This window comes from Strix aluco, chromosome 15 (assembly GCF_031877795.1).
Source record: "Strix aluco isolate bStrAlu1 chromosome 15, bStrAlu1.hap1, whole genome shotgun sequence".
Lineage (NCBI taxonomy): Eukaryota > Metazoa > Chordata > Aves > Strigiformes > Strigidae > Strix > Strix aluco.
The window spans coordinates 8,845,601-8,858,664 of record NC_133945.1 but is presented as its reverse complement, the minus strand read 5'-3'; the positions used below and the strand labels follow the sequence as shown (position 1 = coordinate 8,858,664).

The 13,064-nt window shown below is 55.7% G+C and overlaps 1 protein-coding gene across 4 annotated transcripts in view; it reads right to left on the bottom strand.

The window, feature by feature from the left end:
- TNRC18 (trinucleotide repeat containing 18) overlaps window positions 1-11,149 on the bottom strand; it is a 56,964-nt gene extending 45,815 nt beyond the window's left edge. For all 4 annotated transcript variants that reach the window (XM_074841469.1, XM_074841472.1, XM_074841473.1 and 1 more), the window contains exon 1: window positions 10,896-11,149. In XM_074841469.1, coding sequence (XP_074697570.1) covers window positions 10,896-11,097 — 202 coding nt within the window. In that variant the 5' untranslated portion in view covers window positions 11,098-11,149. The remainder of the gene's footprint in view (window positions 1-10,895) is intronic.
- Window positions 11,150-13,064: the final 1,915 nt, after the last annotated feature.

Below are 13,064 nucleotides of genomic sequence, written 5' to 3'. Positions count from 1 at the left end.
TCCCAGCAGGTTTCTGAGGAGCCCTCCCGCAGTCATTACCCCGTGCCGAAGCCCTGTCATGATTTTAGTGCCTGGCGGTGAATCACCGTGCTGCCGGGCCTCTTGCAGCCAAGGCACACCAAAGGGCAGGGTGCATGCGGGGCGGGGGGGGGGGGGGGGGGGGAGATTCCCTGCCGCCATGGAAATACATACCATCAGGCTGAACCCTACCGCTCACCTCCTCCTCACCCGGGAGCTGGAACAGCCCCAACACCCCAGAGATGGCGAAGGAAGAGAAAATGAGAAGAAGTGGCTGCAAGGGCTCAAGGAATTGGTGCTCACACCCCAGGTCTGCCCCCAGCATCCTGCAGACTCGGTTTGCATCGTGCAACAAAGCAAATGCAACACGAGGTATACCAGCACTTCAGGGCTCAGGGCTACAGGGGAAGGACACGGAAGAGATGCCCTGAAGATCTCCCACAACGTCACCCACCAGCTCCCTGCTCACGGTGTCTTCGTGGCGGGCAGCAAGAAGCCACCTGGGCGGGGACACGAATCCTTCTGGCAGAGGGAAGGTGACTCTTCCTCCCACTGGAGGGGCCAGGATGGAAACCACCCCACTGGGACCCTTGACACGATGCACAGCCAGTCTGCACAGCCTGAAACACACAGTGTAGGAAGCACCAACCCTCTCCCACGTTAATCCTGATGCACAGACACTCAAACCAGTGTCAACGCTCCTGGGTCACTGTTGGCTGCTACAGAAGCAGCTTTCCCTCTGCATGCCCAGTCTGAAATCCCCCACCACGTCGGATATCTCTCCTTTTCCATTGGCATAATTAAACCTGACACCCCAACGGGGGTCCACCAAAACCTCCAGGCTCTCACTACACAACCGCACAGCTTTCCTCAAACAGCAAGGAGCAACTCGGTGGGGTCTTCAGCTCCACATTTACTAAGATGCTGTATGGAAATTGAAAAATAATCATTTTAATTCTCAAAATGATTAGCAGAATCCCCAGGAATGCAGTACCTGGCTGCTAGATTGCAGTTTTGCCTTTCTCTCCTGATTTTCTAGAACAGTACCAAAATGTCCTTGCTCTGGTCCATCCTTCACTGCAGTGAAGACCCTCCGGCCCCTGGTGGCTGGCACAGGGGCCCCAGGGCTGATTCTGCTCCCGGCACAGGGCACACACCTTCGTTGCAGGTGCTCCCCCTCCTTCCTAAGCACAGAAATTTAACCCACGCATTTTTCTTTTTTATATCACCCAAACTCGGTGCAGAAGATGTGATGCAAACAGGCGGGCCCCCGCTCCCCGCAGGCAGAGCCCTGCCCGCACAATTAACCCAGCGACACCCACGCACCAGCTCTGAGCCGCTGTCCCGTGCCTTCGTTAGAAAAGAGCTTGTTACCCTTCGCTGCCAGAGCCGGGAGAGCTACAGGCGCTCAGTGGGGGGAGGTTATTGTGGGATGGCACGGGCGCTGGTCCCCACATCACCTGCACAGAGTGCCTGCCAGCAGCAATTAAATCAGCCTTCAAAGAGAGATCCCAGCTTTCCCAGCGCCATTAGCCGTGCCCTGGAGGGAACACGGTCTATTTTCAGCCACAATGACTTAAGACCAGGTCACCAGCAGGTTAAATGGGACTGTGCAGCATTATCTCCCTGCCCTCCCATTGAGAAATTAAACACCGCTGTGTGATGGGCAGCCGCCAGCCCTGCAGACGCACACCGGGGCGCCCACCGAAAGGTAAATGACACATGCCCACTCCTCCCTTCATCCTCCCATCGCTGGCCATGCCCGCCCACTGCCTTCCCTCTGCCTGGGGTGCTGGGTGCAGGCCCACCATGGGATCACCCCCGGCTTCATCCCTGCCTGTCCTCCTGTTCAGCATGGCGAGGTGTCCCCACAATACCCAGGCACCCTGGAAGGAGCCTCAGCACCCCCCATTCTGCATACCCAAGCCTGCAAGGTGCCAGACTGGGGCTGCTCATCTCACCCTTTCCTCCAGAAATCAGGTGGCCTGACTGCAAGTCTCCAAGCTGGGGACTGTCCCAAGCCACTGGTTTCACCAGGGTTTTACCAGGGCCACCAGAGAGGTGGCACCTCCCCACAGGCAGCTCAATCTGCTTTGCTGGGAGGGCCAACACCGAAACCCAACCAGCCACCCCACCACTAACATCTGGCGGGGAGGTGGCAGCTGGATGCGGGTTTGTTTTGCCTCCCAGGCCCCCGCCAGGCACAGTCAGCACGAGCCGGGATGACTCAAAGCCCTGGAAGACGCAGACTCTGTCGCTGCTTATTTTAAAACTTGTTTGCAAAGCGGCTGCCGTGGCTCAGTGCCTCTCAGGGCACCTTGCAAAGGGGGGTTGGCACTGCAAGGGGAAACTGAGGCACGGAGTGGCACAGAACCCTGATCAGACTTGAACACTGCAACGCCAACGCACGCGTGTTCAGCAAGCAGCCCGCAACCCCTGTACAACACGGTGAGGGGACTGGAGAGGAAACTCCAGAAGAAACACCCCAGGGCTGGAGCGAGGACGTCACTGATGGCCCAGTCACGTTCCATCAGCTCTGGCTTCACAACTCCCGCTGGGATACGGCACGGCCAGGACGGGGTGAGCACAAGGTGAAGCCGGAGGCACCTGCATGTACTGGTCCGTGTGTCATGGGGGCAAACACACACTCCTCTCCCAGAGCCCAGCACTGACCTCCGCAGGATCTGCATGGACCAAAACCGTCCCAGGAGAAATTCAGCCACGGGCTGCAGATATCTGGGAGTGGAAGAAGGAGATCCACAGACGGAAGACAATCCCACAAGACTCTTTTCCTTAGGAAACCAGGTTCAGAAGCTCAGCCTGTGCCCAGCCTCTCCTCCCAACCACATGTTCAGCCCTTTTCCCTTCTAGAGGCTCCTGCCCTCCCCACATCCTCCTTAACATCAGCCCACGCCACCTTTTCTGCACCAAAAAAGCGCTGAACCGTGAAACGAAGAGGTCTGTGCGGACAGCGAACGCCCCACACCACGCATCTCCTCGCCGCCGATAACAGGAGATAAACGCAGAGGCAAATATTATGGTGGTGCGGTTTAATTCCTGATGAATTATGCAAATCCATATTCAAATTGAAGCCCAGCCCTTGGGCTCTTGACAAATTGCCAACCTGGCCCCGATGTCACAACGCAGGGATAGCCAGCCCTCTGCCAGGTGAAGCACTAGATGGATGCCCTGTATATGTATATATACACGCATATATGTGTTTAAACATCTCAACTAGGGAGGCCAAGGAGCACCTGCAAGAATGATCCAAGAGTGACTTCTGCGTTTCTCCTTCCTCCCAGATGCGTTTAGCCTGGCCAGGGAAGGCCACCAAGCTTTTGTGTCCTCCACAAGATGGAAGTGGCTTGGGTTGACGGCGAGATTCAAAGCAGGAGGATAAAATTCACCATAGCTGGGGCTGAGAAGGAGGGGAGGCAGAGCGGGGCGAGAGGGGAAAGCCTAAAACACTTGTGCCAATATGAATGTCAGCTCTGAATCTGAAGAAAAGAAGATCTGTCCACAAAATAGTCACAGAGAGGGCTCATCTGATGAAAATAGGAATTTCCGATCCCACACAAACCCCGAACATCCATTAAAAGCAGCAGCAGAATTGTCGCTTTGTGTCACTAATCTCATTAGGGAGAAAGCCCCACTGTAACGCTGGGATTGCAAAGGGAAACCCCGGCACGCTGCGCACGCCAGGAGCCCGGCGCCGTGTGCTTGCCCGGCAGAGAGGCAGAACGGTGTGCTGGGCTTTCACTGGCACCCCAGGAAGGTGCCTGCACCCATCTCTACTGGCCTGCCCGGATCTTTACTTGCTGGAGTATTACCCGCTTGGCTTGGCACGGCACACGGGATGCCTCCCCACCCAGCAGATCGGGACACAAAACACCAGAATTACACACACTGTGCGGCAGTAACACAGGGGCTATTTCATTCACACACTACTACTGGCACTGCCTGCAAGCAGCACGGAGCCAAACCCCTTCAAAACCCTTCTTCCCAAGCACGCCGGCCGTTTCAATTATTATTTTTTATTTTTTTTAATTAAAAGCAATTAAACCAAATGTATTAAAAGCATATTCAAGCCACAGGGAATTCTGCTGAGAAGAGATCGGGGGCAGAAAGGGAAGCATGGGCAATACATCTAACCACCAAACATAAAAAGGGATCTTTGCTCGCAGTAACGCGGCAGGGTAAGATGGATGGCAGCAGAAGCAAGAGCAACCTTTGCAGAAGTTGCCGGGGATACAGATCCAGAGAGACAGGGCTGAGTGCCTCAAAATCTCTGTTATTCCTCTAAAAAGGCACGTTCCCTCCTGAACATGTTGCCCCTTCCCTTGTTCCGAGCCCACCATGTTCAGCTTGCCTGCCTGCATCCAGCTCCTTCAAAATGGCTCTTTGGCCACTGCTACGCTGGCAATAAAATTTATTCCCAAGGTCACTTGAATCCTTTTGCCACTATTTCAAGTCTCGCTGGATTTAAACAAAAAACAGCCTCAGATATACTGAGCCCTCCCTCACCCCCTCCTTTCTGCCCATCACCTCCCTGATTTAGAGATACCAAACTCTCAACTACCTTTCGCTTCCTATAACCGTCAGCGACAACAGCTGGAGAGGAAAACCGGAGCATATTGTGCACCCAACAGCTGATCCTCGCGGCGTGGGGAGAGAGCCCAACTGTCACCGCCGCGGCGCTGCCGTACGGCGGGGCTCCTGCCGCACCGTCCTCCCAGCCAGCGCGGACGGGGATGGGTATTAAGGGTTTGTGCAGTTGCCGTCCCCTTGGTGTTACAGAGCTGGAGAGAAGCGAACAATAAGCAAAGGAAACAAATAGCAGAGAGAGACAGTGGTTTTCCCCAGCCAGTGGGTGCGTCGCGACGCCCGCAGACATCCAGCTGTGCCACCCCGGAGGGAAGCCAGCCAGAAACGCGGGGCTGGGAGGAGACATGGGGAGAAGGAAACCCCCAAATCCTCATGGCTGGGGAGAGGCAGAGCGCTCCCCTCCCAAACTTTGCTTTTTAAGGAGCATCCCCAGCTGGAGAAGCTAGCGAAGGACTGCTGCAGCTGGGTGCAGTGCTGCTCCCTCACCCTGGCCCCGCAGGCAGGGAGCTCGGGGCTGCCTTTGGCTCCCTGCCGTCCCCAACCCCGCCTGCATTTTCGGGTCGGTTCAGGGCCCACCGTGCTCTCCGTTTCAGCAGCGAGGCAGAACAAAGCACTCCCTTGTCCTCGGCACCTCGAGCAGGCGATGCTGGATCACGTTACCTAACCCAGACCAACATCTCCTCATCCCGGCAAGGCAGCTTTCGTGTCAGCACATGCCAGGCTGGCCCCGATTCCCTGCACCACCTCCCGCCCGAAGCTTTAACTGGACCAGTTTAGTACACGCCGAAAACACACGGGGCCTTGTTTCAACTCGTCGGGCGCTAACCCCAGCTAAAGGAGGTGATCCGACACCCTCCCGCCGGTCGCAGCCGCGGCCGAGCCGCAAGGCGCTCACCTGGAAGGCTGCCGTAACGACGTTAATTCCCCTTAACAATGTTCATCTCCATATTCATCAGAAGATGGTGAAATGACAAGATGGGGGGTTGTTTACTATGTAATTATAAACTAATTTCAGCTTTACCCTGGGTTATCCTAGGAAGGAGATCTAAAATTTCCCTTACGAAAGCCTTGCTCTGCTAACCACGTCTGCAGCGAGATTAATTCCCAGCAATTTCCATTTCTCCAACAGCTGCTGTGTTGGGAAAGAGCAGGAGCCTGTCCCCAACACCAGAGACTTGCCCGGTGCCCCATGCCATCCCTGGCTAGGATTTCTAGCACCGGCACATCCTCTGGATCAAATTTTCACTGGCACACCGTCAGTCGGGGCTGGGACCAGTGATCGTCCAGCCCCGGCAAGGAGAATCAGTGCTGGGTGGGGGGCAAGGCTCGCTCAGGGTGGGAGAAGGGCTGCTAGCAACCATGCTAATAAAGCACATCTTTACCAGCACTGTGTATCAGAGGCAGAGCCAGGCTCCTGCCTGTTCAGCTGGGGAAGGTATTAGAAACCCTAACACAGCAGAGGATCCCGCAGGACCTTGCTCCGAGCAAGTTTGCGTCACCACATTGGCCCTTGGGCTCTCGTCCATGGTCCGAGCCCAACATCCTTGCCACCAGCTACCGCCACTTGGGATGGGAACTCCAATGGGGGCTGGAGGACAGGGTGGACAGTCCTTCTCCCTCCTCCTGAAGGATGAAGATGCCACCCCACACCCCACCCGACCACCAGGACCTCGGGGAAACCACTGGGACATCAGAGAAACATGTCCCCAGCACCCTAGGAGCACATGGTGAGAGACTACCAAGAATGCAGAAGTCCCTTTTTTTTCCCCTATTTCATCCCCCGTGCAAAACCAAAGAGACTGCTCCTGCCTTGCTCACAGCCTACGAGTTGGCCACGGGCCGAGGGAGCTGCAGGGGCAACACTTAATGGCCGAGCGCTTCCTCCGCCTCCGGGGATGCCGGGTGTAAACGGGAGAGTGCGACGGGTCCAAACACAACATCCCTGCCCGGCGCAGGCCAGCATCACCTCCCCGAGCTCTACCAGGACAAGAACACTCGCTGTTCTGCCTGAAAACACGTATCAAAAAGCATCTAATTTCACCAGGGCCCCAAGGGAGGAGAAATATCTCCCCAGGCAGGTCTCCGGCCGGTCCACATTCCTCTCAGTGTTACACGGCAGCCCCTGCCCCATGGAGCCCCCCGCGCTCAGCCCCTCGCACCACCCCCTGGGCGGGCAGGGAGGGGGAACCGCGATTTCAAGGGCCATTAAACACCGATGGTATTTTCCTTGCAGCATCGAAACGTGACCAAAAAAAGCCGCGTCGAACTGTAGCCAAAATCCCACCGCTCATCCGGGAGGCCTCTCCCTCCCAGCCCAGCTACTGGGAGGAGATGGACACGGCTCGGTCGAGCACCACATCAGTGCTACCTCGGTGTCTTCTATCAGTGAAGCGATTTTAGCGTGGATGCAGTTTAGATAAGCAAATTGTGCTTCTGCTGGCACCGCCGACGGCAAGGCCTCCTCTGCAAAATCTGCGGGCTCAGCAGAAGCACAATTTTGCCATTATAAGGATGGCTAGAGTGGGATTTTGCTGGCACAGCAAAGCTATCCTGGGGGGAGGGTATTTTTTTTTTCCCCTATGCTCCTACCTGGCCCAGCGGTCTAGAAAACTTCTCCCAGGCACAGCAGGCCTGGAAGCAGGGATGGTCTCCAGTCTCCTTAAATCCCTGCATCTGAATGCACATGCTAATGTGAAAGTAGGAAAGCAAGCAAACCAAAATCTCTCCCCTCAACCTGACTGCTTTCCTTTCAGCCACAGCTCTCGAGCTGGATTTAACACAAACTCAGCTCTGCTCGTACAGGTGCGTCCCTTTTCCAGGGCACTGAAAGTGTTTCTGACACGTATTTTAATGGAAAAGGCTGGACATCCAACAAACACTGTCTGTTCCGGTAACCCCCGCATACACATCCCACCTAAGAAAGGATACCTCAGTACATGGCAAAAAGCTGATTTTTATTATTATTATTTTAAACTCAAGAGAGTCTTTTCTGCACGGGGATGGTATTTGCTCACACACAGACCCGCCGCCTGGCAGGGACGCAATCCCAAAGCAGCCCTTCGCAACCGAGTCCGAGGGAGCCTTTTCCACCTCCCCCAAAACACAGAAGCTGCCAAGAACAACGCGCCCGCCGCGGGATGGAGCCGAGACCAGGACGCTCGCTTGGACCCAAAGATGGTGGAGTAGGGAAGAAGCAAAACTACAAACCCCCCACATTTTGAGCCGCGGACTGCAGAGCAGAGCGAGCTACCGCTTTAATGGTCTCGGCTGCCTGACTCCATCGATCGCAGCCTCTTTTTGTGCAAGGTCTTCCCGGCAAGCTCGCCGCTGCCAGGGATGAAATTCCATTGCAAACAGTCACCTTCCTCCCCGGCCCTCAGCGGGAGCACCCCACTGCTCCCCAGCCCCCACAACAACCCCCCTGCCCTCCTCAGGGATGGGAAGACGGTGATGCCCAAGAGTGCAGGGGGGGACACGGGATGGCAGCCCCACAGCCGAGGGCTGGCTCACCTCCCGCCTCGGCCTCCAGCCCACTCCTCCCTTCGCGCTCTTCCAACAAAGGGGCTTCTGTCCCCGTCCCCCCGGCCTGCGCGGCGGCAGCTGAAACGCTACCACGGACTAGAAACCCCCCAGAGAGGAGCCAAAGGTCTGGGGGGTCAATGGACACAGCCCAGGCGCCCGTATTTTGGTGCTGGGGCAGAGCCTGGACAGCCGTAACAAGCAGAGGGTACGAGAAAAATAAGGAGTCGGTGCCGGCGATAACTGGATCCTCAAATATGGCCAATCGCGCTATTTTTACAGGGGCGTATTTATTTTAGGAGGACGCTGGGACGGATTCAACAGTCTCTTTCTTCAGCCCGGTGGTATTTAAAGATCAGTTTGAACTGGCTCTATTTAAAGGCTTCGCCTCCTGCCTACTTTTCTTAACCCCTTGCACAAGCCTTTGCTTTCCACCCCTCCAAACCCCTCCTAAAAACAAAACAAAACCAAAAAAAAAAAAACCACACAACAAAAAAAAAAAATCCACACCAACATCAACACTGCAAGCGCAAACCTACAAAGGGCCCCTCCGTAGCAGGAAGCAATCATCGTTTCAAACGATATTGTCAAAGCCGTAAAAAAAAAAATATAATCCCTGCCTATCCCACTGCTGTGGTATAATGGAAGTTTCGACTGTTAATTGTACGTATCTTTTTAATGCAGTTTAGCCTGGCTGTGAATTGCCGTGCCGCGGAGAAGCCAATCTCCCAGAGCGAGCTGTGCCAGCGACCATCCCGGGGAGCGCACGGGGAAAGCCGGGCACCGTGGAGGCGCAGGTGGGGATGGGGGGATTTTCCAAAGACTTCAGAGAAAGGAAAATAAAACTAGAAGTACTAAGAATACATTCAAAAAAAAAAAAACTGGAGGGATCACAAAACCCATTCCTTCTGTGAAGGGCCTCAAATTCGAGGCTCGGTCCCAGCGGGAAAGCTCACGGGCAGGGAGCAACGCTTTGTCGGCTCGGCTGGAGCTCGGCGCCTCCCTCCCGAGCTGCCTGGATTTCAGGGAAACACCAGAAAAGGAAACTTTGGGAGGGGAAATAAAAGAAAACAAAAAAAAAAAAAAGGAGAAAAAAAAACAATAAAAAATAATCAACAACAAAAAAAAGGAAACAACAACCTGCACTCGGTTTGGCTTGATATTGTCCAGACGAATTTTTTGCAGAGATCGTATTCTGCTTTAGCAGGAGGTGGAGGAGGGGGGGAAAAAATAGCCAGGACAAAAAAAAGGAGGGGGGGAAAAAAAAGGACAGACAAAAGGGAAGGAAAAAAAGGTGTTCGCCCATGTGCTTGGCTTCATAGCCGTTCGCTTTACACCTCTCCTCTTAGCACCTGGGAAATTGGCACTGCCACCTAGTCTAAAACTAATAAATCTTTTTCCCTCGATTCGGGCTGCTTCCTTCTCTGCAGATGTTGGCAATCAGGTTTGCAAATTTCAAAGTCATTCATCCCAGGCGGCTGGGAGAAAAGCAGGTTTATTATTGCAAAACCTGTCACCCTCCCAACGCCTAAAGTAAACTCCGAGTCACCTCTCCACGCCCAGGGGAAAGAAAGGGGAAAAAAAAAATAATAGAGCCAGAGAGGGAAATCAAACGGTCAGAAATCCCTCGCGTCCTCCCAGGGCAAGCTCGGCGGCAGCCCGACAAAACAGCGGGCAGAGTGCGGGCAGGAGGGTGTAGGCAGCGTTCTCCCGGCAGCTGCCGGACCCCGCGTTATCCCACCCTGCGAGTCACTGGGAAAGGGAGCTCGGAAAGTGGGGAAAAATTAAAATCCCTCCAAAAAAACAAAGTAATATAAGCAAATAAATAAAAAGCTGACTGGGGAAAGAAAAAAAAAATCGCCTATATTTCAATGTCTGTTTTTTGTTTTTTTGGTTTTTTTTTCTAACGAAGAGGCAGCCGTGGGGCTGCCCGGAGATGGACGGCGTCGAGAAGGGGGGAAAAAAATACACGGAGAGAGAGTCCCTGCATGGAGGTTTTGTTTGCAGGTTTAACAAATAATAACTACCACGGAAAAAAATAAAAAACAAACCCCCAAAAACACCAAAACCCGCACCGCCGGCAGTGCTGCCCGGGACCGCGGCTGGGCTCGGGCTGCACCGCCCGACGCCCCCCAGCCCCGGCGCGGAGGGAAACCACCAAAACTGCTCCGTTTTGTGCATTTTCCCAGCCCGCGGGTGGTTCTTGGGTTTTTTGGGTTGGGGTTTTTTTTGTTTTGTTTTTTTGCCTGGCCATGAAGCACCCGGCGGGGCAGCGCAGCCCCTTCCCTTCCGCACCCCGATCTGCCTCTCTGCCAGCTTTCCCGAAAATCGGGATTTATTCCACAAAACACCCGCGGCCGCTTCGGCGGGGATTTTCCTCAGTGCCAACCAAACCGGGCGGGGAAGGAGAATTTTTATCGGCTAGGAGCGGGTTTTTTCCCCTATTCTCCCATTATTTTTCCCCCCATTCCCCTATTTTTTCCTCCTCTACTATTTCTTCCTCCATTCCCCTATTTTTTTCCAAATCAAAGCCAAGCGAAGCAGAAAACCCTTGGGGAAAACATGCGAAAAAGCTGCAAGCGCACATACATATATTATTCTTCTCTGTTTTGGTTTTTTGGTTTTTGGGTTTTTTTCGCTTAAAGCCCCGCCGGCCCCGGGGGTCGGCAGCATCCGCCGCTGCCCGCGGAGGCGCAGGGGAGGGAAGGCGGAGAGGGGTGGGGGGGCTGCCGGGGGGGTCCGCGGAGCCTTACCCGGGTGGGAGTGGAGGCTGATGCCCGATGCGAGGAACTTTCCGGGCTGGAGGGCGGCGGGGAGCCCAGCGGCCATGGGGCCGGCGGCGGGGGCCAGGCGGCCGGTGGCTCCCAGGCGGTGGCTCTCCATGGCCAGCCCGGAGAGCAGCGGAGGGGGGCCGTGCACCGAGCGGGGGGGCCCGAAATCTCGGCCATCCATCATCCACTCGCCGGCTTCAAGGAGTCTCCCGGATCGCTGTCGGTGCCCGCCACCGCCTTCCCCCCCACCCCCCCCCGCCCCCCACCCCCCCTCCTCCTCCTCCTCCTCCTCCCCCAAAAAATCAGATGGTTTTCAAAAATAAGGCGTCCAAGCGTCCCATGGCGCGGTGCAGGGAGCCAGCCCCGGCGCGGCGGTCTCGGTGCTGCCTGCAAGAGAGAAGTGGGGTGCGGTGAGCCGACCTGCCCCGACCCCCCCTGGTCCCCATAAACACCCCCCAGAACCCACCCGCACCTTCCCGACCGGGGCGAGGAGGGGGGGAGAGGGAAAGGGGAAAGAAAGGGAGGGGAAAAAATTATAATCGAAGGAAAACTTGTGGCAAAGGGCGGGAAAAAAAAAAATAAAAGTATTTAAAAATAGTTTTTTAAAAGAGTATTAAATTGGTCGCCCCCAAATCCGGGCCCCGCCGCAGCGCCCGCAGCCCGGCTCCGGCGGGACCGACCCCGGGGGACGCGGCATGCCATTTCTCCCCGGAGCGCAGGAAAACACACCAAAAAAAAAACAAAAAACAACAAAACAAAACAAATAAAACCCCTCAATTTTCCTTTTTTTTTTTTTTTCCCCTCTTTTTTTTTCTTTTTTCCGTGGGGCTGCTTTACCCCGCCGAAAGCCGCCCTGGAAGCGGGAGCGGGCAGCAGCTCTCGCCGGGGAAGAGGCTCCGGCGGCGGCATCGCTTCCCCCAGCCCCGTTTCTCGTCTTTTTTCCCCCATTCCCAAGGCTCCAAACCGCCGCCTAGGTTTCTTATTTTTTTCCCCTGCCGTTTTCCCCAGCGCCGCTCCCGCTCGGGAAAACAAAACACGTATTATTGTCTCCCGACAGAGTGATAAATTCATATATATATAAAAAATATGTTTGTACTTGCAGCCTGATGAAACGATCCCCCCCGCCCGTCGGGTTTTGCACCGGGATAGCGAGAAATAATAAACACTGCGGGGAATAAAGTGGGTTTTTCTCTCTGCCCCCCCCCCTCAACGCTCCCGGAGCCCCGGGAGCCGCCGCTCCGCTCCGCCCCGGCTCCGCCGCCCTTCCCGGCTCCTCACCGGCCGTTGCCAGCGCGGGGGAGGGGGGGATCTGCCGGGCCAAGAAATGATTAACAAAAAAAAAAAAAAAAATTAGGAGAAAAATGCAAAGTAATAAGAAAAATCCCACCGCCTTGGTTTTGGGTTTTGAATTTATTTGGGGGAAATTTTTAGAATTCAATTAAATCCTGCCTGCGTGGCTGAGCGGGGCGAGTCTCACCCCGGCGCCGGATCCCAGCTTGTAACTACTAAAACGAAGGGGGGAAAAAAAAAATGGGTAAAAAGGGGCAAAAAAAGCGCCCCGGGATTGGGGGGGGGGAGCCGGAGAGAGGCGAGGGGGGGACGCGACGCCCCCGCCCCGGCCGGGCCGCCCCGGGGGAGGGGGCCGGGTCCTACCTCGGCGCGGTCAGGCCGCCTGGTCGCGGGGCATGGCGGCGGTGCGGGGCTGGGGCGGGGGGTGCCGGCTCGCCGCCCTGCCCGCCGCCCGGCTCCGCTCCGCTCCTCCGCTCCTCAGGGGCAGCGCGGGAGGGACGCGGCGGAGGCCGCGCCATGGAGCGGCGGGGCCCCGCCGAGCTGCAGCATCGCCTCCACACGCACACAACCAACCACCACCCCCCTCAGGAGCCGGCCCCGCGCGCGGCTCGGCGGCGCTTAAAAAAAAAAAAAAAAAAAAAAAAAAAAAAAAAAAAAAAAAAAGGGAAAAAAAATTTAAAAAAAATTAAAAAAGGGGGAGCGGGAGCGCGGGGCGGGAGGGAGGGAAGAAAAAAAAAAGGGGGGGGTGGGAGGAAAAAAACGGCGGCGCCGGGGCCATGAAACACGCATTGTTCTCGGCGCGACCGGGGCGGGCCCGCCGCCCGCCCGCGCCCCGCCATTGGTCGACCAGCCTGCTACTCA